Consider the following 25,544-nt stretch of genomic DNA (forward strand, 5'->3'; position numbering starts at 1 on the left):
GAGGCACCGAACTGGGCAGGAGTTTTCCATGGAAAAGGCTCCAACCCCGTCCTCCCGGGAAGACGATCGGGAAGTTTTAGGATTCTTCTTCCAAAGCTCCCCAGAAAACCCTGGAATGGTTTGGGACCAAGGGAGCTCGAGGCTCATCCCATTCCCATCCCCTCCATTATCCCGGATTGCTCCTGCCTGGCCTTGGACACTTCCAGGGGTATGGAATCCCAGAATTCCCGGGAAATCCATCCCAGCCCCTCCCTGCCCACCCAAGGAGGAATTCCTTCCAAATTCCCAGTGGAAATCCTTCTTTTCCAGCCTGGAACCTCTTCTCCCATCCCAAGATTCCTCTTGGACCCCATTCCTGGGCTTTGATTTTTCCTGAATTCCCATTTTCCCCTAATAATTCCCAATCTAAATCCCTTTTTTCCAGCTGAAAATCTCCTTTCTCCCATCCCATAATTCCCCTGGGACCCCATTCCCAGGCTTTGCTGGAATCCGTTCCCGGGATGGGATTGGAGCTGGCCCAGCTCTGGAATTCTCTGGAAGAACCCCCAGAATCCCTGAGGAAAAGGAGAAAAATGTGGGAATGCCCCGGGAATGCCAAAGGTGGGGGAAAAACGAGCAATAAAACCCCGGGATTTGTCGGGAAAAGCAATTCCAGAGTTAATCGAGGCAGAGGTCCCAAAAAAGGGACTTTTGCCATTGATCCGGGAATGTTCCACATGAAGGAATTCCCGGCTCCTGCACTGTGACCCGGCGGGAAATGAAACATCCGCCCCTTTCCCTCTCCGGCTTTTATTCCTGACATCGATCCACGCTGGAAAAATCCATTTTCCCTCTTTATTTTTAAGGGGGAAAAAAAAAAAAAAAAAGGAGAAGTGAATTTTCTGGCAAAAGGGGAAAAAATGGAGTTTTTTTATAGCTGGGAATTTTTATTTTAATTAAGGATTTTGGGATAAAATTCATCAATAAATCAGAATTCCTACAAGATTCCTACAACGAGCCCAGATCAAAGGTTAAAACCTGGGGTCATCCCAACGATTCCTCGGGAAAAGCTTTCTTGGGATGAATTTTGATTGGAAAAAGCTGGATATTTTTGCTGGGAAAATGATTTTTATGGGGAAAAAAAAAACAATCCACATATTGGGATATTATCCGGCAGCTGGAGCATCCCCAAATGCCAAATGTTTGGAATTCCAAGGTGGGATTGGGTATCTGTGGATGGATCCCAATCCAAAGCTTCCCCAGGGCTGGGATTTTTGAGCTCCTGCAGGATCCCTTCCCTTTTCTCATGGAATTGCACAGAAATTCAAGGAAATTCAACCCCGGCGAACAAAATCCATGGAATTCACCCCAAACTGAAAAAAAAATCAAAGCAATGACGGTGCCAAACCCCCCTGAAATTCCGGATAAAAGCCAAAACTGATGGAATTTCTCCCAAATCAGCGGCGGAAAAATCAAAGCATCGACGGCGCCGAACCCCCCTGAAAATCCAGAAAAAAGCCAAAATCCCGGAATTCCGGGCAGGAATCCAAGCCAACGTTTCCCCCCCCCCTCAGATCCCCACGGGGATAAACAAATTCCATCGGCGCAGGGAGCACGGAAAATCGGGATGGAGGCCACGGAATGACCCCCAGAGAGGGCCAGGAATGTCACCACGGCCCGGCGCTCCCGGTTCCACCTGGGCGGGCGCGGCGCACCTGGAGAAATCCATCACGATTCCGGGTGGAAGGAATGCAGGGCCGGGGGGTTAATCTTTAACCAGACCCCCCTGGAAGCCTCGGAAAATTCCCAGGAGCCGCTCCCGGGTTGTTTGGGAGCCACCTCGGGAAGGATCTGTCGGGAAGGAGCCGGAATTCCGCGGCTCCATCCGGAATTGGCCGCTCCAAGGTCGCCGGGAGTGAGGCGGGACGCGGGGAACGGGAAAACGAAGGGATCGGATGGAGGGAGGTCCCTGGAAATGTGGGATCCGTTGGGAAAAGGGAGGGAAACTGGAAAAACAAAATCCCCGGATTTTGGGTGGGGATGGGGAAGAGGCCTCGGCCTCACCAGAAATTCCATCGCCCGGAATCCCTGGAATTCTGGAATCCCTGAATCCCTGCAATTGGGGAATCCTGGAATCCCTGGAATTCCTGGAATCCCTGAATCCCTGGAATCCAGGCTCAGTCCCAAACCGGCTCTTTCCCAAATTTCCGCCTCCATCCCGAGCCCCGCCTGCCCTCGTCCAGCCCCGAACCCTTCGGAACATCCGCAAAATCCAGGGAGAAGTGACGGGAACGAGGAGCTCTCAATGCGCCGGGACGTTGGGATCGTCCGCAGATCCCTTTGGCCAGGGAGCCCCGAAATTCCCGTTCCCTGCAAATCAAATATTCCATAGAAACCGAGCATCAGAAATCAAATATTCTACAGAAATGTAATATTGCACCAACAATCAGATCTTCCGCGCTCGTCATCCCCTTGGAACGGGGAGAAGTTTTCAGCTGTCCCAGGATTCCCTCCCCCGGAGCAGAACTGGAATTTTAAATTCATTTATTCCTGGAGTCGGGAATTTGGAAGGGGAGATGGGGAATTATTCCGGATACCCGAGATGGGAGAAAAAGCCAGGAACTCGTTCCGAGCTGCGAGGAAATGTTTTGGGGCGTGGAAAGAAAGGTGGGAAGGGGAGAAGATTAAATAAAATAAAAATAAAAGTAAAAATAAAAATAAAAATAAATAAAACCTATAACTATAAATATAAATATCAATAAAAAGATAAATAAAATTAAAAACAGAAATAAAATAAAAATAAAATAAAAGTAAAGTAAAATATAAATATAAATATAAATATAAATATAAATATAAATATAAATATATATAAAATTAAAATTAAAATTAAAATTAAAAAATAAAATAAAGTCAAAACAAAATAAAGTAAAATAAGATAAAATAAAGTCAAAATCAAATAAAGTCAAACTAGAATAGAATAAAATAAAAGAAATAAAATAAGACATAATAAAGTCACAATAAAATAAAACAATCCTTCCCAATGCCTTGTGTGAATCCCAGGGTGTTTTAAAGCCCAGGAAAACCCAACGACCCCCAAGCCCTGATTGAAATCCGGCCTCTCTGAATTTCCAACTATTTCCCTGGGTTTTCACGATCCCACTTTTCCCTTTCCAACCTTTTTCACCTCCGACAAAAGGGAAAAATCTCCACAGTTCTGGGGCCGAAAGGACTTTTTGGGAACATCTGTCACCATAAAAGTGTAAAACCAACCCCAGCAGCAGCAAATTCCTCTTTTTATTCCCTTTTATTCCCTTTTATTCCCTTTTTTATTCCCTTTTATTCCCTTTTTTATTCCCTGCTCCGCCGCCAAAATTCCCGCTCGGAAACTTTTCCTCGGAAGCGTTTCCCAGCCCGGATTTCTTTTTTTGGTTTTTTTTGTTTTTTTTTTACCATTCAAAAACCATTTTGATTTTTATTTCCCAGCCCAGATTTCTTTTTGGGTTTTTTAACCATTCAAAAAATCATTTTGATTTTTATTTCCCGGCCCGGATTTCTTTTTGGGTTTTTTATCATTAAAAAAAAATCATTTTGATTAAAAAAAATTTTAAAACCATAAAAAAGAAATTAAACCGGGAGCAAGTTGGAGTTGAAAAGCGGGGGAAAACGAAGATAAGCGGGAAAAATCGGATTTATTTCTTTTCCCCATCAATTGATGGGGAGAAAGGGAATTTTTTCCGTGGATGAGGGGAGGGAAGGGGCCGACGCCGGAGTTGTCGCTGGCTGTTTACACCGGGAGCCATCTGGCAGCAGAGATATAATAACAATTATTCCGTGGAGATTCCGTTGAGGAATCGCATCCCCGTAAATCAAATTAACGCCCCCTGCCCCTCCCCGCCTTTCCCGCTTTTCCCCTTCCTTCCCTGCTCCCGTTTAACCCCGGGAATGCTCCCGAACAAGGCGCCCTCATCATTAAGAATTGATTTTTTATTTATGGCCGCGGTGCCGCCCCGCGATATCCCGCCGTAATTCCGCCTTTGGAAACCCCATGTTTACGCCGAGATTTGTGCTTCCCAAATCCCATTTTTTTTTTGTTTTTCTCTCCCTCTCTCCCCCGGCGTGGAAATATCCGATATCCTTCATTAGCTCGATTACATCGGATAAGGGGTTTATTCCTTTAAATTATTTAACCTTGGGAGAACCCGCTGGGACCCCATAAATTCCGGCCCCGCTAATGAAAATCATCCGTTAGGGCCGTTCCCGAAGACAACGGGAAAAGAGATTAAAATATCTTTGAAAATCAGCTCCTTTTTTGTTTTGTTTTTTAATCCTTGGAATCCGACAGACCCCATAATTCACCAAAAACCTCCTTTTTTCCCCCCCGCCTCGGCACTGATCCCGAAACTTTTTTTTTTTTGTAGGATATCTGATTTTTCCCGGATTTTTGGAGTCCTTGGAAAAGCCCCCTTGGAAGGAGAGAGGGTACCGAACTCCCTTTGTTTTGAGCCGAGTTTGGCAGAATTTAGCTCCTCATTCCGGAAATAAACATCCAGAACTTTTTGTGGCTTTCCCTGAATTTCCTGGAATTTTGATCCGTGGGAATGGACAGGATCCAGAGCTGGAAATGGGAAGGGATGGAGCCCAACCCTAAAAATTGGACTAAAAACGAACAGGGTTGGTGGAGCTCCACGCAGGACAAGTACTGATAAATTCTGGGAAGGTTTGAGGAAAAACAATGGGATTTGGGGTGGATTTTCAAGGAAAAAGGCCAAAAATGCATCATCTGCCCTCTTCTTCTCATTGGGATTTTTTTGGGGATTTTTTTGGTTGGTTTTGGGATTTTGGGAGGGTTTTTTAGCAGTTGAGAAGAGCCAAACAACCCCAAAATCCACCCAGCTGACCCTAAAGATGACTCGGGATTTCGGGTGTGGAATAAATTCTGAACTGTCTGGAATTCTCCAGTTTTCCCACAGGACATTCCAAGCGGGATGGGATTCACCGGGATCAGCCAAAGATCTTGGAAGAACCACCCGAGCATGGAGAACCAACCATCCCCTCCCCAACCCAACCCAAGCCAAGCCACTCCAGAAAGCCACAAAAATGCAAATCATCAAAGATGTGGAGACAGAAATGTCCCCTTTCTGTCCTGCCTTGGAAGTGGAACCGGGAGCTGCTGGATTGACAGAGCTCCAGAAGTTCCATGGAGGCACCAGGAAGGACCAGGCCACTTTTGGGCCACCGGTGGCCACCGGACTGGGCCAAACCAGGCCCCCCAGAGGTCTCCAAAAGCGTCGATAAAGTGATTTTAAAGGGATCAAAGCTGGAGCTGCCCTCTGAGACTTGCCCAAATCTGGAGCAAGCTCACCGGGACAAAACCGGAGCTGAGGGAAGAGCTCAGGATCAATCCCAGGAGGAAATCAAAGGCTCTGGATCCTCCTTTTCCCCTGGATCCCATTCCCAGAGTGCGCAGGAACTCGACCAGCCTGAGCCTGATAAAATCCTGGGTTTAAAACCTCGGTTTAAGGGCGGCTCCTCAATTTCCCGTCTCCGACAGATTCCGGTTCCAACCCCGAGAAAATCCCGGGTTTAAAACCTCGGTTTAAGGGCGGCTCCTCAATTTCCCAGCTCCAACAGATTCCGGTTCCAACCTCCTGCTCCAGCCTGGAGCGGCTTCACCGGGATGAAACCGGAGCCAAGGGAAGAGTTCAGGATGAATTCCAGAGAGGAATCAAAGGCCATGGATCCTCATTTTGCCCTGGGTCCCTTTCCCAGTGTGAGCATGACCACCCTGGCCCCGCTTAAAACCCCACATTTAACTCGCGGTTTAAGGACGGCTCCGTTTCCCGGCTCCGACAGATTCCAGTTCCAATCTGGGATAAAACCAGAGCCAAGGGAAGATCTGGGGAGGAACCAGGGGCTCTGGACCTTCGCCTTCCCCTGGATCCCATCCCCAGAGCGAGCAGGAACACGACCACCCTGACCCCTGGAAAACCCCACATTTAAAGGATGATTTAAGGACGGCTCCTCCATTTCCCAGCTTCCCAACTCTCCTGGAAACCAAACCCGGTTTCCCTGCTTTAATCACCGCGCCTCGCTTTGTCTCCGAGCCCTTTCTTTGCCTTTCTCTCCCTTTCTCCTCCATTTATTTCTTCTCTTTTTGTTGGTTTTTTTTTTTTTTTTTTTGTGCTAAACCTGTAAAAGGCGCCGGGCTCGGAGTTCATTTGGCCGCGGAGCTGATAAGCCATGAAAAACACGGAGTCGGCGATGGAAGCGCTGACAGCGCCGGCTCTGCCGCGGGCCCAGCTGCAATTTGCCTTCCAGGGCTGTCTCCGAAAACAAAAACGCTCCACACGCAGCATGCAAAGAAGTTCCGAGTGCGTTGGGGGGCTCGGGGAAAGAGGAGAAGGGGGTGGAAAAAGCCACATGGAAGACGAGAAGGGCGGGCGGCGCTGGGAGCGGGGAGAGAGCTGCAGATCAATCATTTATAATTAACAAAAATCCGATTGGGGCTTTAAATAGAGATCAATGTGCGGCGGGGCTGAGTGGATTGCGAGGATGTATTCACCTTCTCGTAACTCTCCTCGCGAGCTGTCACACCTCCCGAACCCCCATTTGTTTTGTTAACAAAGCTTCAGGGGGCGCCGGGCTCTCATTGAAATTTCATTAATCTAATGGAGTAAAGTCCTGGAGAGGGGAAAAAAAAAAAGAAAAAAATCAAATTCTCGTTGGGCGAGATGGTACCTGGGAAAGATAACCTCTGGTTGAACTCCCCGCCTCGGCGGGCTCTGCCATCAGTCTGGGAGCAGACAGCAGCGGGATGATTGCAGCCACCGGCCGCAGATCCTTCTTCTGCTGCTGCTGCTGCTGCTGCTTCTGCTGCTGCTTCCCCCCCGCACCCCCAGGCCGAGCGCCGGCGCCGCCGGCCACGCGCTGCCACCGCAGCGGGGTCACGGCGGGGACTGGGACAGGGTCAGGTGTGAAATCACTGCAGGTTTGGGGCTGGAGCTGCACCGGGGTCACGGCTGGGACAGGGTCAGGTGTGAAATCACCGCGGGTTCGGGTCTGGAACCACAGCGGGGTCATGGCTGGGACAGGGTCAGGTGTGAAATCACCGTGGGTTTGGGTCTGGAACCGCACCGGGGTCACGGCAGGGACAGGGTCAGGTGTGAAATCACCGCGGGTTTGGGTCTGGAACTGCACCGGGGTCACGGTGGGGACTGGGACAGAGGGCCGGGTCTCAAATGACCTTGAGCTTGGTTCTGGAACCACAGCGGGGTCATGGCTGGGAGTGGGCAGGGGTCAGGTCTAAGATCACCATGGGTTCGGTACTGGAACCAGCACGGGCTCAGCTCTGGAACCACCACGGGCTCAGCTCTGGAAATGGACACGTCCCTCCCAGACGTCCCCTCATGGGATCCCAGAGTTGTTGAGGTTGGAGAAGACCTCCAAGATGAAGTCCAAACTTCGACCCAGCGCTGCCACGGAATCGCGGAAGGGTTTGGGTGGGAAGGGGCCTTAGAGCCCATCCAGGGACACCTCCCACCGTCCCAGGGCGCTCCCAGCCCCAGTGCCCAGCCTGGCTGGGGACACTTCCAGGGATCCAGGGGCAGCCACAGCTGCTCTGGGACCCGTGCCACCCCTCCCATGTCCCCACTCGCCCACGTCCCCAAGTGCCACATCCGCACACCCCTTAAATCCCTCCGGCGGCTCCACCACTGCCCTGGGCAGGAAACAAGGGGGTCTTTCTTGGGACATCCCCACTCCAGCTACAAATCCCAAACTTCTTCTCTTCCCCATCCCCTCCAACCCTCAACTTCTCCTCGAAACCATCACGGGTTTTGAGGAGGCTTCCAAGGGAAAACTGGGGGGGTTTTCTCTTGAAAACCTCCGCGTTCCTGCCGCTGCTGGATGCGTGACCTTCCCAGCAGCTCCCGCTAGTTTTTCGGGGATGTTGTATTCCGAGTATTCCAGGAATCCCAACAACTGGAGTGACACAGCCACAGGAGACTCTCAACTTTCAGTTCAGGCTCCCGGCAAATTCCTCGTCCTCCTGGCTGTGGGAAAGAGCAGGAAACTTGAATCCGAGCGAGGAAAGACCGTTAAGAAAGCGGAAATCTCACGGGTTCCTCAATGCCTGGCACCGCGGGCAGGGCAGGAATTTTTGGAAAACTCCGGGAATTCGAGAGGATGGTTATAAAGCTGAGCACAGACATCTGCACAGCCCCATTCCGCTCCAGCAGCGGCGTTTATTCCACAAACTCTTTCTAAATTTATTGGGAAAATGAAATCGCCCGTTCCCCCGCTCCAAAATCCAGGTGGAGGATAAAATCCAGCTGCAATTTTTATTTGGGATAATCCCAGGCAGCGCCAGCTGTGGCGAGCGGTGCCGAGGCCTTGGCTGCAACCCCAAATCCTGCCTTGATTCCCAATTAAAGGAGCCCCCGATCCCACAGAAATCCAGGAAATCGAACCTGGAAAATCCCGATTAAATTCTTTTAATGGCCCTGGGGGGGCCACGGTGGCTTGTCCCCAGCTTGTCCCAGTCCCACAGAGGTGGCACCGAGGGGATTCAGAGGATCCAGATCCCCCTCAGGATGTCCCTGTGTGATTGTTTGGCTTTTTCCCTCCCCTCCTTCCTGCTCTCCAAGGTTTTTCCTCCCCCAGGCCTGAGTTTTCCGAGCTTTCCTGCGGTGGGTGGAGAGGGACAGATCCTCCCTGTCCTGGGAAAAACGGGATCGGTGATTCCACGGAAAACCCCAGCTCCTTCTCCCAGGCACCTGGATTGGTGTCCTTGGACCAGCTGCACCTCGTGGTGGGACATCCTCAGGGATGGAATTCCCAGGGGATCTGCGGCTGCCCCACCCCTGGAATTGTCCCCAGCCGGGTTGGAGCGGCCTGGGATAACGGGAATTGTCCCCGGATGGGACTGGAGGGCGTTTAATGTCCTTTCCACCCCAAACCATTCCAGGGTTCTGGAATGCTGACCTGACCCACCCCAAGCCCCTCCTTCCAGCTCCAGGTTTCCCAGGCCATGATCCTGCCTGGCTCCAGGGGATCAGAGGGAAAAAAAGCAGGAAAAACGTGAAAGTGAGGGAAGGAGGTGTGGGAGGGCAGGGGGACAGCCAGGACAGAGTGACCTGGCCAGGACAAACGGACATGGCCAGGACGGGAGGGGCTGAGCCAGCAGATCCCAGCCTGGAACTTTCCCAGCAGTGAAAACAGGGAATTTTGGCACATGAACACTGATTTCTCCATGGCCACAGCCCAAAAAAATCCCATTTATTTTGGGCAGAGATAACAGAATTCCAAGAACATCCAGGGAGGACGGAGTGAGCCAGGGATTCAAGGAGAGGGCAACATTGAGCCAGGAAAATTCCCAGAGAGAATTCTGGAGCTGACATCCCACAGATATCCCACATTCCCAACCCTCTGCTTTCCCCAGAAATCCTCTCTAGGCCCCGCATTGACCACAGGCATCCCAAATTCCCACCCGGACCACGGGTGTCCCACTTCCCAACCCCTCTGTGGTCGGCGCTTCCCGCCCGGATCCACCTGCGGAATCCGCCCTCATCCCTTCCCGTTTATCCCATTCCAGCCCCGCTCCGGAATCGCCTTTCCCTTCCCGATCCAACCGGGATGAAGGACGAGCAGGGAGGGAAGAAGAAAAATCTCTCTCGCAGAATATTCCAAACGGAATAAAAAATTCCCCAAAATTAATTTTTGTTTTTTTAAGCGCAGCACCTTTTTGGGAATCGGCGCGGGAGCGGGGAAGCGAGGAAATCTGGGAATGAGGGAGAGGCGCACGTACGGCCCCGCTTCCAAACACACACACGGACGAGCCTTGGGGGAATTGGGTGAACTTTTGAACCAGAGCTGCGCAGAGACAGAGCCGAGAGCCTGTTCCCACTTTAATAAACAATTCCCTCTTCTTTTTTTTTTTTTTCTCCTTTTTTTTTTTTTTCCCTCAATTAATTAAGGTTTGGGAAGGAAAAAAAATGGCAGGAGAGGAGTAATGGAGCAGGCGGCGCGTTCCTTACAGATGGATCCTACCTTTGGCTGCTTATTAAATCTCTGCATGATTGCGCTGCAGAAAATTAATCGCATTGTTTTCCCTTTTTCCGAGGGCTCTGCAAACAGCTCGGGGAGCGCGGCTGGGCTCGCGCTCCCTGCCCCCCTTCCCGCCTGGCACACGAGGCCGGGAGCCGGAGCCGCGCTGCTCTCGCCCCGTGGCTTCCCCGTGCCGGGGCAGCTGGGAGGGCTTGGGGGGAAATTTGGGGTTTTCAGGTCTGGCTGAGGCAGGATCCGGTGGAAAACAGGGAAAAGGTTGGGAGAAATGTGCGGGGAGACGGGAGGGATCTGGGTCCCTGTGGGGTCCATGGAAGGGTCGGGGATGGTGATGGAGCCCAGCTCTGGCCTCCTCCTCATCCTCATCCTCATCCTCACCCTGATCCTGATCCTCAGTTGCCTCCTCTTCCTCCTCCTCCTCCTCATCCTCATCTTCATCCTGGTTCTCACCCTGATCCTGATCCTCAGCTGCCTCCTCTTCCTCCTCCTCCTCCTCATCCTCATCCTCATCCTGGTTCTCACCCTGATCCTGAGCCTCAGCTGCCTCCTCTTCCTCCTCCTCCTCCTCATCCTCATCCTCAACCTGATCCTCACCCTGATCCTGATCCTCAACCTCCTCCTGATCTTTATCCTGACCTTCATCCTGATCCTGATCCTCAACCTCCTCCTGATCTTTATCCTGACCTTCATCCTGATCCTGATCCTCAACCTCCTCCTCCTCATCCTGATCCTGATCTTCATCTTCTTTCTCACCATTCTCATCCTCACCCTGTTCCTGATCTTCATCCTCATCCTGATCCTTACTCTGATCCTGATCCTCAGCTGCCTCCTCTTCCTCCTCCTCTTCATCCTCACCCTGATCCTGATCTTCATCCTCACCTTCCTCCTCAGCCTCCTCCTCCTCCTCCAAAGGCACCACCTCCATCCCAGAGGTCCCAGTTTGAGCCCCAAACTGGGACACGGGAGAGGAGCCCACCCCGAGGCCTTTGGCCCAGTCCGGATTTGCATTGCCATTGTTCGGAGCAAGCTGAGCACTTCCACAGCTGCTCCCAGGCCTCTGGAATTCCCATCCAGGCCCTCTGGACACCAAAACCCGGGAGAACAATGGAGCAGGTGTGGGGCCGGGGGAAATCCCTTTGTGCTCCCGCGGACAGGGACAGGGCACGGCCCCAGTCCCGAAATGACGCCAGCGGCCTCCGGGGAGTTCCCAAGTTCAAAAACGGGGCCAGCTCTGGGATACGGGGGGAGCTGGGGTCACCCCAAAGGGGAAAAGGGAAAAGGGGAAAGGGGAAAGGGAATGGGAAAGGGGAAAGGGGAAAGGAAAAGGGAGAAAGGGGAAAAGGGAAATGGGAAAAGGGGAAAGGGAAAAGGGAAATGGGAAATGGGAAAGGGGAAAGGGGAAAGGGAAAAGGGAAATGGGAAAAGGGAGAGAGAAAAGGGGAAAGGGTAGGGTGGAATTGACCTTTCCCAGACCTCTCCTAGTTCTCTAAGGCAGAGATTCCTCACCCAAGTTAATCCCAAACCTCCAACTTCCCCTGAGGAATCTCGGGATGGGAATGAATCCCTTCCTGGGCACAAAAACCGGCAGCGGGATGCCAGGCTCCGAAATCCCCCAGGATCCGGAATTCCCTAAGGGCGGGAACAGCAGGAGCAGCCCCCAGTGCTTCATATCCAAAATCCCAACCAGGAAACCAGGAATGTTCCCAGCTAAACCCAAGGAATCTGCTCCAAAGGAGGGGGGATGATGGGGAAACTGAGGCACAATGGAGAGCAAGGATATGAATCCAGAACGGGGATTGCTTTGCCTTCCCCATCCCTCTTTCCTTTTCCCGCCCTTCATTTCCCATTCCCTCTTTTCCTTCCCCATTCCTCTTTTCCCAATCCCTCTTTTCTCATTCCCTCTTTTTCTTTTCCCATTCCCTCTTTTCCCCATCCCTCTTTTCTCATTCCCTCTTTCCCCTTCCCTCCTTTCCAAACCCTTCTTTTCCCATCCTTTTCTTCCCCCATCCCTCTTCCCCCATCTCTCTTTTTCCCATCCCTCTTTTCCCATCCCTCTTTTCCCCATCCCTCTTTTCCCATCTCTCTTTTCCCCATCCCTCTTTTCCCCCCATCCCTCCCCACCCTCAGAACCGCCTCCCCAACCCACCAAAACCTCCCTGGCAACAACCCCCAGCACCCCGAAAAGCCCTTCCCAGCCGGAAGAGCCCCGGCTCCCTCCGCCGAGGCCCCGCGGCCGGCGGGAACGCGGGAAGCGCGGCCGGGCCGATCCTTGGCCGATCCTTGGATGATCCATGGATGATCCATGGGCCGCGGTTGCCATGGCTGCAAGGTGACCCCTCGGAGCCACGGCCGCACCAGCCGGGGGCAGCGGGGTCAGCGCGCGACCGCTCCGACCCCCGGGGTGAAAAGTTCAGGCATCCCAGGAAAAACCAATACGGCCCCGGCGCGGCCGCTTCCCGATTTATTTCCATTCCCGGCAAGCCATGCATAGAAAATCCAGATAAATCCCATTGAGCCCCGCCGGGATCCGACACCCAGTGGATGCAAACAGATGTCGGCAGGGAGCGGGGGCGGCCGCTAATATTTATTAATAATCGGATTCACCCCGCCCGAGAATCCCTTCTGGTGCTCGGCCCGGCTTTAAAAACCCGGCTTTTAATTCCTCGCCCTCCCCCCGGAATTTTTGACGTTTTTCCCTCTGCGTTTCCCGCTCCGGGGTGAATTAGGGGGGATGGTTTCCGCGTTTCCAGGCGTTGATATCCCGGAGGTTTTCCCGGGATTCTGCTGATGGATGGATCCCATCTCCATCCTGGCCTGGAATTTCCACCCCGGCCAAGCTCTCCTGGAGCTCCCACCTCGGCAGAAGCTGCCACGAGGTGGCCACGAGGTGGCTCCTGGAGCCCTTGAAGAAAGTCCGGAATATTCCGAAGGGATACCGGGAATCGCGGCGCGGGGGGTGGGATGAGGCAACCCAGCAAATCCGGGCTTTGAGGCCAAAAATTCCCCTTTTTTTAAATTTGTGGGATGGTGGAAGGGAAAAGCAAGAAGTTTGGGATATTAGATGTAAATTTTCCTTTTTTAAAAAATGCCCCAAATTCCCTGGAAAAGGGGATTTTTGTGGCTGTTTTTTAAGGGATGGTGGAAGGGAAAAGCAGAAAATCTGGGATATCATTGAAGAATAAATGAGAACCAAAATCCCTCGGGAGAAGGGACGGTGGAGGGGAAAAGCAGAAAATCTGGGATATTATATATAAAATATTAAAAAAAAAACCAAACCAAAATTCCCTGGAAAAAGGGATTTTTGTGGCTGTTTTTTAAGGGATGATGGAAGGGAAAAGCAGAAAATCATATTATTTTTAAATATTTAAAAAATAAGCCATGCCCAAAATTCCCAGGAAAAAGGGATGGTGGAGAGGAAAAGCAGAAAATCTGGGATATTGTATATAAAATATTTAAAAAAAAAAAAAAGCCCAAAATTTCCTGGAAAAAGGGATGGTGGAAGGGGAAAGCAGAAAATCTGGGATCTTATTTGGGGGATATTTTTATAAAAAAAGGTGCCTAAAATTCCCTGGAAAATGGGGTTTTGTGGCTGCTTTTTAAGGGGCGATGGGAGGGAAAAGCAGAAAATCAGGGATATGATATAAAAAATATGAAATGAAAAACAGGAGCCAAAATTCCTCGGGAGAAGGGATTGTGGAAGGGGAAAGCAGAAAATCATGGGTATTATTTTAAAGTATTAAAAAAAAAATGTCCAAAACTGCCTGGAAAAAAGGGATTTTTGTGGCTGTTCTTTTAGGGGTGGTGGGAGGGTAAAGAAGAAAATCTGGGATATTATTTAGAGGATTTTTTTTTTAAATTCCTTGGAAAATGGGATTTTTTTTGCGGCTGCTTTTTCAGGGATGATGGGAGGGAAGAGCAGGAAAAGGGGGATGGGAAGGAAAAGCCGGATCCTAAACTTGACCCAGCCCTGATCCCAGCCCAGGGATTTTTTTTCCTGGCCTTGGCTGCTGTTCCCAGGGTCGGGGGCAGGGATTGGGATTGGGGCTGGGATCAGGGTTTTCATCCATTTATCCCAACTCCAATCCAAAAACCAAATTAAAATCTTCCGTTTTCCGTGGTTTTTTCCCCCAAGATTTTCCCAGCTTGGGTGGGACGAGGGAATTTTCCCCCTGAAACTAATTGGGATTTTCAGCAATTCCCATCAAGAAATCCCCATATTTTACCAAATCCTCGATTTCCCTGGAGCAGAAACTCAGGGAGGGGCGAAACTTTGAGGCAAAAAAAACCTCAAAAAAGAACAAAACCGAGCTTTAAAAAAAATCTAAAATTAATTAAAATAAACAAATCCACCCCAGGCCCCGGAAAATCCCGGGATTTTCCTGGGGAGGGACAAAAATTCCCGAGGAATTCCCCCAAAGAGGCCCCAGACAAAGGCCAGGGTGATAAATGGGGGTTTGGGGTTAGGCCGGGGTTTAGGCCCGGTTTTATCTAAGCCGGGTAAACAGCTCATTAATCCCGAGACTAAATGAGGTGGGAATGCAAATATCGGAGGGGGGGGGATAAGGGCAGGGGACAGAGGAGGGGAAAGGAAAAAGGGGGGAAAAATGGGATTTGGTTTATGGGGGATGGAAAATAAAAACGGGATTTGCTTCGTGCGGGGTGGAGGAAAAAATGGGATTTGTTTTATGGGGGAGGGGGGAAATGGGATTTGTTTGCAAATATTTTCAAGGGTTTTGAAGGATTTTTAGGGGACTTCGAAGGATTTTAGAGGGTTTGAAAAGGTTTTAAAGGGTTTGGAAGGTTTTGGAAGGATTTTAGAGAGTTTGGAACAATTTTAAAGGGGTTTGAAAGGGTTTAAAGGGTTTTAGTAGGTTTTGGAGGGTTTTAGAGAGTTTTGAACTGTTTTAAAGGGTTTTAAAGGATTTTAAAGGGTTTTTAAGGGTTTTCAAAGTTTTTGGAGGGTTTTAGAGAGTTTTGAACTGTTTAAAAGGGTTTTAAAGGATTTTAAAGGGTTTTAGAGAGTTTTGTGCTGTTTTAAAGGGTTTTGGAGCGTTTTGAACCATTTCCAAGGATATTTTGGAGGGTTTTTAAGGCTGACACCGGCCCCGCGGCACCCCATGCATCAGGTGTTTATCGGGAATTCCGCAGCTCTTCCCCGCTTTTGGAGGGAGTTCAGAGAGCACCGGGACTTCCCCTGCCCTAAATTTGCTCCTCCCCGGCTTCCGGAGCCTCCCGGCCCTAAAATCAGGGCTGGAAAAATCCCAAAAGCCATCAGGTCCCGGTTAAAATAAACTTCCCGTTTCTCCCCCAAATTCCAGGGGGTTTTTTGGGGGGTTTTATGGCTTTGATCCTCTACGGAGCAGCTCCCTTCAACTGATTAATGAACGCATGAATTAATGATTAATTAATTGTTCAGGAGGTGTCTGGGGGATTTGGGACGGTTGTCTCCGGTGGGAGATATCCCTGTCCACGGCACCGGGCTGGAATTGGGGGATTTTTAGGGTTTTTCCCACCCCAAACCGTTCTGGGGTTTCTGAGTCAAACCACCCTGACCCCACAGCAGCATCCAAGGGATAAATGGGATCCAAAGGATAAAATTCCCTAAATCCAGCCCAGCCCTTCCCTCCTGCGCCTCTTGGGGCTGCCAAAGGTTCTTTGGGATTATCCAGGCCAGGAAAATGAGGGCAAATCCCAAAAAACCGGCCCAAACCCAGCGAGTTCCTGCCTGGGAAGGTGCCGCAGTGAGGGGAAAAACCTGACCCCAAATCAGTCCCAAACCCAAACCAATCCCGACCCCAAATCATCAATCCCGACCCCAGATCACTCCCGATGGATGGGACGTGTCTGTGGGGTGGCATTGGTTTGGTTGGGATGTGTTTGTGGGGTGGGATTGGTTCGGGATGTGTTTGGGGTTTGGGAGAGGATTCGGGGGCTGGGTTTGGGATCTTTGATGGGGTTTGGGGATGAAATGAGAGGATGATCCCGTGTGTGATCCTGGCCGGGCGCGTTCCCAAAGCCCCTTCCCAAAGCCCGATCCCAAAGCCCGTTCCCGTTCCCAAAGCCCGACCCCAAAGCCCGTTCCCGTTCCCAAGGCCCGATCCCAATGCGCATTCCCGTTCCCCTTCCCAAGGCCCGATCCCGATGCGCGTTCCCGGGCGCGCTCCCGACCCCGCGCGCTCCCGGCCGGCCCCACACGGGGGCGCTGCAGAATTCCGGAGCCGCCGCCGCGCCCGGAGAGACCGCGGGACCCCCAAATAAACCCTAAACCACCAAATAACCCCAAATAAACCCTAAAAACATCAAATAATCCCAAATAAACCCGAAAAACACCGAACAACCCCAAATAAACCCGAAAAACACCGAATAAATCCAAATAAACCCTAAAAACATCAAATAATCCCAAATAAACCCGAAAAACACCGAACAACCCCAAATAAACCCGAAAAACACCGAATAAATCCAAATAAACCCTAAAACCACCAAATAACCCCAAACAGACACTGAAAACACCAAATAACCCCAAACTGACCCTGAAAACACCAAACAACCCCAAATAAACCCAAAACCCACCAAATAACCCCAAACAGACACTGAAAACACCAAATAACCCCAAACTGACCCTAAAACCATCAAATAATCCCAAATAAACCCCAAACCCACCAAATAACCCCAAACTGACCCTGAAAACACCAAATAATCCCAAATAAACCCCAAACCCACCAAATAACCCCAAACTGACCCTAAAAACATCAAATAATCCCAAATAAACCCTAAACCCACCAAATAACCCCAAATAAACCCAAAAAACACCAAATAACCCCAAACTGACCCTGAAAACACCAAAAAACCCCAAACTGACCCTAAAAACATCAAATAATCCTAAACAGACCCCAAAGGCACCAAATAGACCCCAATGGATCCAAAAAACCCCAAATCCACCTGAACAGACCCCGACAGCCACGGGCAGGTACCGCTGAGTAACCCCAAATCATGCAAACGCCCCCAAAGAGCCCCTGACAGGCACAGAGAGACCCCCCCAGACACACGGACACCCCAAATGTTCCCTGACTGCCCCAAAAATCCCTTGGCACCCCCAAATATCTCCCGAGACACACGGACGCACCCCGAGATCCAGTGACACCTCTGGACACCCCCAAATATCCATGGACGGCCCCAAATATCCCCGAGACACACGGACACACCCCAATATTCACTGACAATCCCAAAAATCTCCCAATAAACACGGACACGCCCAAATATTCACTGAGCAACGGGAATAAAGGAATATCCAAAGGGATCAATCAATATCCCAAGGGATTGATCAATATCCAAAGGCATAAATCAATATCCAAAGAGATAAAACCGTATCCAAGAGGATAAATCAATATCCAAAGGAAACAGAGGAATATCCAAAGGAATCCATCAATAACCAAAGGAATCAATCAATAACCAAAGGCATAAATCAATATCCAAAGGGATCAATCAATATCCAAAGGGACTGATCAATATCCAAAGGGACTGATCAATATCCCAAGGGACTGATCAATATCCAAAGGGACTGATGCCCAGGAGGAATCCAACACAGGAATCCATGAAATTCCAGGGTTTTTTGGGTGACACCATCCCAAATCCAACCTGCTCCCGTGAAATTCCCAGGTTTTTGGGTGACGCCATCCCAAATCCAACCTGCTCCCGTGAAATTCCCGGGTTTTTGGGTGACGCCATCCCAAATCCCACCTGCTCCAGTGAAAAGTGGGATTTAAGAAAGTTGGGAATTCGGGAAGGTGGGAAAAGCCACACAATCAATCCCGAAGAAACCAGCAGCAAGGTAAGCAAGGAATAGCCGGAATTCCAGGAATATTATCCAGGATTTTCACGTTTAGTGGGAATGGGCGAAGCGCAAAAAATCCCCAAAATGCCCTCTGGAATTATGGATGGAAAACCAAAGGATTCCAGGTTTATCTTTGATCTTGTCCGGAAGACAAAATCCCAAGAATTCCAAGAAACATCAACGACGCTCCGGAATTCCGAGCAATTTTCCAAAACAGAATTCCCAAACTATCAGTGACTCACCCTCATCCTGGAATTCTGGTGGGAACGAGGGCGGAGGAATGCGGGAAGGGCCGAAATTCCAGCTGGGATTTTCCTCGGAGCCGTCGTAGCCGTCGTGCTCGTCCCCTCCTGGATGGGAGCGACGAGGAGAGGCTGAAGTTTGGGAAGATTTTGGGAATTTAGGAATTCCTAACCCCAAATATCCCCGTTTGCTTCCGGTTCCCTCTAAAATCCAAACTGATTTTTGTGGGATTTCAGGGGTTTTGGGGTCGAGGCAGGGAATTCCTGCTGGAAAAACCCGGGAATGACAGAATTCCAGAGGCAAATCCAAATCCTTGTCCCTGTCCTCAGGCCGTGACCTTGCCGTAAATCCATGTGTAAAATAAAGATTTACTCTAAAATGGGGGATTTCCCCGGATTTTAGGGAAGAGCTTGGAAATCCTTCAGGAGAGAGGGAAAAAGGATAAAACCATGAATTTCCTACATGAATTTATAGGGAAAAAAGGACAAACCCATGGATTTTCTATATAAATTTACAGGGAAAAGGATAAAAACCAGGATTTCCTACAAACAACTCGCCCAATCCGGGGTGTGGAGAGGATCTTTCCACTCCTGAAATTAACCTGATATTGAAATTTCCGGGGAATTTTCCCGCTGCTCTTGGATTTTCTGGAGAGGCCGCTCAGCGCCAGGTGCTGTGATCCCTTTCAACAAAAACCCCGGCGGCGATAAAAGATTTTTAACTCGACATGAAAAGGTTTTTAATTCGACGTTTGAGGGTTTTTAATTCAATATTTGTTCTGGACAGAGCGCGCGGGGCCGGGGCCGATAAGGGAGCGGGGGCAGCTGCTCCTCACTCAGCGCCCTCCAAACAGCCCCAAAAAGGAATTTCCAGCTGCTCCTCCGGCCTTTTCCAAATCCAACACCAATAATTCCCATTTTTAGGGAAAAAAATGGGAATGATTAAAAAAAAAAGTGGGATCATAAAATGATCCAACACCAATAATTCCCATTTTTAGGGGTGGTTCCAAGCGCTGCTCAAATCCATGGGAACGGGGCTGCTTCGTTTTCCTTAACAGCGGGAATATTCCGGAATGTTCTGGAATATTCCTTCAGGAGCGACCCAAAACCCCACAGCCCTTGCTCCGTAAAAACCCCAATCCCGTCGTTTTTCCTTTTGGATTGGCATCCCGAGGATTTCTTGTGCTTTTAATTCACTTTTTCCATAAAAAACCCTGATTTGCTGCTTCCCACGGAGGGAAAAAAAAGGGAATTAATGAATCCCAGGAAAAAACAAACAATTTCCATGGATGACAGGAAAAACCCTTCATTTCCCACAGCTTTTTATGGGAATTGCAATTAAATTTCCTTGGCTTGATCAGGGGCCCAGAGCTTCATTAAACATCTTTTAAATCCTGGGAAAAATCAACGCCGGGAGAGCTCCGGGTGGGATTTTATGAGGAGCGGAAGTGAAATCCCATTTTTTTACCTTAAAATTTTATTTTTTTACCTTCAAGCCCTGTTTTTCCTTTCCATCCATCCTTCCATCCCCAGTTTACCCCACCAGAATCATCCCCCAAAAAATCCCATAAAAACCCAAACCGCTTCGCCACCTTTTTTTTTTTCGGGGTGCGATCCCACCCAGAAATCCCAGAAATTCCTCCCCATGTCCGTAAGGAGCCGATTTCCCAAATTTCCCAGATTTCCCAAATTTCCCAAATTTCCACGCCGAGCTGCCGGACCCAGAATCCACTCCAAGGCTCATTTCCTCCCCTCATTCCCGTTTTTGGGTTTTTTATTAATTACGCGTAATAAAGCGAATTCCCGGGGCCCTAAAAATGTCAAGAAAAGGGAAAAATCTTTGGGATCGAGGTTTTTTTGGGATTTTTTTGGGATGGAGCTGCTGGAGCTTGCAGTGATTGCCAGCGCCCAGCAGGTCGGGCTGCAAGGCAGCGGCAGCCGGGAATGCGCCGCTGGAATTTCGCCGCCATCCCCTCCCCCAGGCACGGAAAAAAAAACCATGGAATTTCTTGGGAATATCCAAAACCAGCAAGGAATAATCCCGGGAAAGGATGGGGAGGAAAAAATCAGGAATTTCTTGGGAATATCCAAAGCCAGTCCCAGGAAAGGATGGGGAGGAAAAACCGGCGGATTTTGGGCTCGTGGAGAGGGGGGAATAATTTCAAATATTCCAATCTCGGCAATCCTGCAGCAGGTCGGAGTTTGGGGTGGAAAGAGCAGGAAAAGCTGAAGTTTTGGGACGTGGAGAACGATCCCGAAGGAAATTCAGCAGCTCAGGGGTTAAATTATTCCGTGTGCAGGGTGGAGAAAATTCCTGGATACAAAAAACGGGGAGCAACCCAGAAATTATTAATCCTTTTCCCTGTTTTATTGGGAAGCAGGAGGGGCTGTTCCCATTGGGAGGAATCTCAGGGGAGGTTAATTAATTAATTAATTAATTAATTAATTAATTAATTCTGCTGCTCGTCGCAAACTTGGGGCCTTCACAAGACCTCCTACCAAAACAATTGTACAGAACGGGTAATAATTAATTATTAATTCTATAAAACTCCAAATGAAGCAATAATTAATTAATTGTCCGTCAGAATTGCAGGCAAAACTGGGCAATAATTAATTAATAATTCTATAAAGCTCCGAGTGAAGCTGGGAAATAATTTATTAGTAATTCGGCAGAATTGCAGGCTAATAATTAATTATTAATTCTAGAGGATGGGATAAAAATTAATAAATAGTTCTACACTGAATAAATAATTTTATGTATATAGATTATATATAGAAAGTATATAAAGAATATATATATAAAATAGATATAACATATATTATATAGAATACATAATATATATTTATATTTATAATTTATATACTATAGAAAATATATATTATATATAATATTATATAGAAAAGTAGATGTTCTATATTTTTATATAATTTAAATATATATTCTATGTATTATATGTGGTATCTATAACATAGAATATATCTAATATATATAATTCTAAAAATAATTTTGTCTTCTCTCCATCTCCCCTGTGTTTTGACATCTCCCGGGCCGGAGTTTCGGTGTTTACAAACGGGGGAATGCCAGGGCCGGAGATTTGAACAACGCCTTCCAAATCTCGTCAGTCCCAAAGGTTTTTTCCTGCTTTTCCCCAAACACTTCATAAATCTAAGCCGGGTTTGGGAGCCTGAGCCCAGCTCAGCAAAGCCGGAGCCTCCCGGCATGAGCCAAAAAGGGCTTTTTATAAATAAAACTTCCTAAAATCACCCAGCACTCCATTAATTCCCGGACACTCCAGCTCGGCTTCAAAGGGAACCTTTGCAGCAGAAAAGGGAATTTTTGGGGTTTTTTTGTTGTTTTAATGATTTGCTACTTGGCCTTGTCATAACTACACGGAGCAAAAAGGCTGCGGCGGGGAGAGGGTTGGGGAAACGTGAGGTTCCGGCTCCTAGGCAGCTGCAGCTCCATGGATTTGGGGTTTTAGAGGAAAAAAGTGTTTCAAAGATCTGGGTTTGGGGTTCTTTTGGGATGTTGTTCCTGAAGGGAGAGGACAGGGATGGACATGGCTGTGGCTCTGCCACAACTCCAGCAGGATGGAGTTTCGCCCCGAGGCAGAGTGAAAGAGGGATCGGAAAATGGATAAAAGGGAGATTAAACGATTCCACAAAATCATCCCCAAAAAGTTACACCAAAAAATGAGGCGAAAATTTGATAAAAAGATCACCTAAACCAGGCCTACTACGAGGCGAGGCCTACTGAGGCCTACTGAGGCCTAAGGGCCTACTCCAATTTTCTCTTTGTTAATGAATCCTTTCAATTAACAAAGCTCCTCATTTTTAAATCACAGTTCATGCCATTTCCATTGGCCGCTCCTGTCACCAGGAGGTTGGAATGTTTCGGGGTTAAGGCACGGAGCTGGGACGAGCAGGAGTTCTGGGTCCAGTCCCTGCCAATGCACATTTTTGAGCCCCAGTGTTCCCAAATTTCACGAAAAGGGAAGAGCCATCCTCTCTCTCCTGAATGCTTTGACTGCTTCTGAATATTTTAAGGAATTCTGCTGTTCAGCAGTTCAGGGAAAACCATCTGGGATGAATTTTGGAAGGAAAAATAAAAGCGTCGTCATCAGCTCCGTGCAAGTAAATCTGGGTTTGCTCATGGACTTGGTGGTTTTTTTTTTACAAAATAAAGGACAAAGTCGTCTCTTTCCAAAAGCTCCTTCCAGCCCAAACCATTCCCTGATTCCCTGATGTTTTGAGCTCAGGAGCTCAGGTGAGTCCATAACCTCTCCTTGAAGACGCTCGGAGATGGAAAATGTGGCCGTGGTTTTCCCATTTTCCCACTTTCCCGTGGGACACCTGGCCGGGCGTTCCTTGAGCACCCCAAGGTCTCATTCCCACTAAAATTCCCAATGGACACATCAGGAATTGGAAGCGAGCTGGGCACTCCTTTCCAGATCCCTGCCCGCTTCCACATCCCGATTTTCCTACTTTTCCTTCAGCTTCCAACTCCATCAAAAGAATATTCCGAGGAACAAAAGGCTCCCTCCTCCTCCATCCTTGAAATTCCATGAACTTTCCCGGTTTGAAAACCTCATTTGGAGCCTTTGATGCGCTCGGATCTTCCCTCCCTCCCATTTTTTTGTTAATTTTCCGCCCAGCTGTCCGTTGGACTTTTCCAAAGGGTGCCAGATGCTGGCTTCGCGGGGAAAACAATGCTTGGGAAGCAATTAAAGCTCCGAGGCTCTGATTGAAACGGGATAACGCCGCTCCCGGCGGGAATTGCGAGCCTGCCGCGTTCCTGGCCTTTCCAGGAGGGGCTGGAAGCGAGCCCTGAGCCAGGAGGGAAGCGCTGGAATTTGTTCCCGGGGAAAGGAGGGATCGGACGAGCTGGAATGCCAGGAGGGGATTTTATTCCTGGAATAAAGGATTGGAGGAGTTGGAATGGTGGGAAGGGATTTTATTCCCAGAGTAAAGGATTGGATGGGTTGGAATGCCAGAAAGGGGATTTTATTCCAGTAGGTCCCACCTCAGTGGAACTCCAGGAGATCCCCATGGATCTCAACCATTTTTAAAGGTAAAAGGACAAATCCACCAATCCCTGTGCTGCTCCCAAGGCTCCGAATCGGGAATTCCATCCCTGGATCCAGCAGAGCCGAAGGAGCTCCAGCTCAGCTCCGGGTGACCCCACATCCACCGATTGTCCCGGAGATCCAGAATTCCCTCCCGTCCCTCAGGAATCCCAGGAGGTTCAAATCCTCACTCCCACGATGGAAGAAATGAGGAGCAAAACCAAAAATTCCCAAATTTTTTAACAAGGAACAATTTTCCATTCCTGGAAAATTCCCATCCTGATCCTGGACTCTGCTCCCATTCCGAGCTCAGGAAAACTGAGGGACGCCCCGGAATCTTCTCTCCCAACCCATTCTCCATGGGAATACGCCGCCCTTTCCAAGCTTCCCAAACATTCCCCAATTCCTGGAATTTCCAGAAAACTTCCCAGGCTGGGAATCGATGCCAGAGCCACAGAAATTATGGGATTTGCTCTCTGGGATGAGATCCCTGCTGCGGAATTTTCCCACCCCAAAAGCTCCCCCCCACATCCATAAAAACTCTTTTTCCTGGGAATTTGGCACACGGAACGTCCCCCAGTCCAACCCTTCCCAGCTGGACTCACCTCGGGATGGGAATTCCAGGTGGTACCTGAAAAACCAAAGGGAAGAAGAGCCATCAAATCCCAGATTTTCCTCAAGGATTATTCCAGCCTGAGGAATTTGGGATGGGCGGGAGGATCTGGGAACCCAGGGAATGGGAAACACAGGGAATTCCAGGAGGAACTGGGATGGGCCAGCCCTGGAGAGCAGGGGATGGATGGGATTTAAGGCCCTTCCCATCCCTAATTCCATGGATTTCCATCCCTTGGAACAGATCTTTCTCCAAACACAAAAATTCCTGCCACCTTTTCCCCTTCAAATCCTTTAAAAGTCAATTCCAACCCAAAAATATTCCAGGATTTTTGCTGAGCTCATTCCCAGCAAGTGGCCGGTGATCCATGTTCCGCCCATTCCCAAAAAACCCAGCATTCCCAAAATTCGGGATATTTTTTCCTCCTGGACCAAGAAGAGCAGCAAAAAAATCCCATTTTTTTTCCCCAGGAATTTTCGCCTCAGGAGCTTTTCCCGGCCACGTTTTAGCGCCAACATTTCCTGAATGATTTTCTGTCACTCGCAATTCCCGCTCCGTGAAAGCACCGGGGCTTTGTTCCCGACCCCTGTCATTTTTAATCCCTGGAAATGGCCTAAAAAAAATGGGAAAATTGAGTTCCGTTCCCTCCCGGAGCAGCTCCGGGGAGGCAGATGGAAAACGCCGAAAAAAGCTTGGATTTTCCTGCTTTGTTTTCGTTTCTGAGGATAAAAAAACCAGCAAAAAAATTCTGATTTCAGCTGAAGGATTTGGTTCAAATTCCATGGTTGGATCGTTTTTACTATGGGAAGGAAAATTTGGGATAAAATGGAAATAGGGATGGGGGGAGGAGAGGTTTTTGGGGGATGTGGAAGAGTCATGAGCTCATTTCTGCCTCTGCCTACAGAAATCTTGGATAAATCCCATAAATGATGAGTTTTGGGGAGCCCTTGGATTTCCAGGAAGTTCCCCCAGGGAATTTCACCCTTTTCCCAATATTGTCCCTAAATTTTGTGTTTCCCCCACCACTTCCTGCAGAAAACTTCATCCCAAATCCTATTTTTTTCCAATTTTCCAATACATTCTTGGATTTTTGGGCCTGCAACACCCAAGAAATGCAAAAAATTTGGGCAAATTTGGGTTTAACGGGATTTGAGCAGCTGGAAAATCCCAAAATCCAAACCCTCTGAGCAGGATCCATAAAATCCAGGTGGCTTCCAATCAAATTCCCAGCTTCTCCTCATTAATTGATTCAATATTCCCAAGGGATGGGGTGGAACGGAATCTTTGGAGCCGGGATTTGAATGCCTGGGAAAAGAAATATTTTTAAAAATCGATGCTGGACGAGATTTCCAACGGGGGGGGAAAAAATGTGAGGCAGGAAAATGGGATTGGGAATTCCCCGCTAGGGGAGGAACAGATTTAAATTCATTTTTCAGCTCAGCTGAGGCGCTCAGGTTTCAGGTTAATGACGGATCCAGGAGGAAATGGATGGGAAAATTGGGATAATTCCATCAGCCGGGCTGGGAAAGGCTGGAAAATTCCGGAAAGGAAGAACCCAAAAGGCTCCAAACGGAATTAGTGGTGGGAGTGAGCTCAGGGATAAAAGGAGGAGAAAATGGGATTGATTTAATTTGGATTAATATGGGAAATTGCTTCCTTGAAAGAAAAAGAGGGGAGAAAATCCCCATTTGGAATAAGTCAGGAATATCCGAGAATTCCTTCCTTAAAAAAGGGGGGAGAGTCCCCATCCT

General features: G+C 48.9%; 1 protein-coding gene and 1 long non-coding RNA gene across 2 annotated transcripts in view; one reads left to right on the forward strand and one right to left on the reverse strand.

The window, feature by feature from the left end:
• Positions 1–24,048, reverse strand: part of SKAP1 (src kinase associated phosphoprotein 1) — a 44,435-nt gene extending 20,387 nt beyond the window's left edge. Inside the window, exons 1-2 of the mRNA XM_038163431.1 lie at positions 23,786–24,048; positions 18,115–18,222 (exon numbers count right to left, since the gene is read on the reverse strand). Of these exons, the coding sequence (XP_038019359.1) occupies positions 18,115–18,222; positions 23,786–24,014 (337 nt within the window). The 5' untranslated portion in view covers positions 24,015–24,048. The remainder of the gene's footprint in view (positions 1–18,114; positions 18,223–23,785) is intronic.
• On the forward strand, positions 1,613–6,967 carry LOC119712340. Its single transcript, XR_005259813.1, has 3 exons — positions 1,613–1,884; positions 4,398–4,458; positions 4,939–6,967. It is a non-coding gene; the product is annotated as an uncharacterized LOC119712340 (long non-coding RNA).
• Positions 24,049–25,544: the final 1,496 nt, after the last annotated feature.

This window comes from Motacilla alba, chromosome 27, assembly GCF_015832195.1.
Source record: "Motacilla alba alba isolate MOTALB_02 chromosome 27, Motacilla_alba_V1.0_pri, whole genome shotgun sequence".
NCBI lineage: Eukaryota > Metazoa > Chordata > Aves > Passeriformes > Motacillidae > Motacilla > Motacilla alba.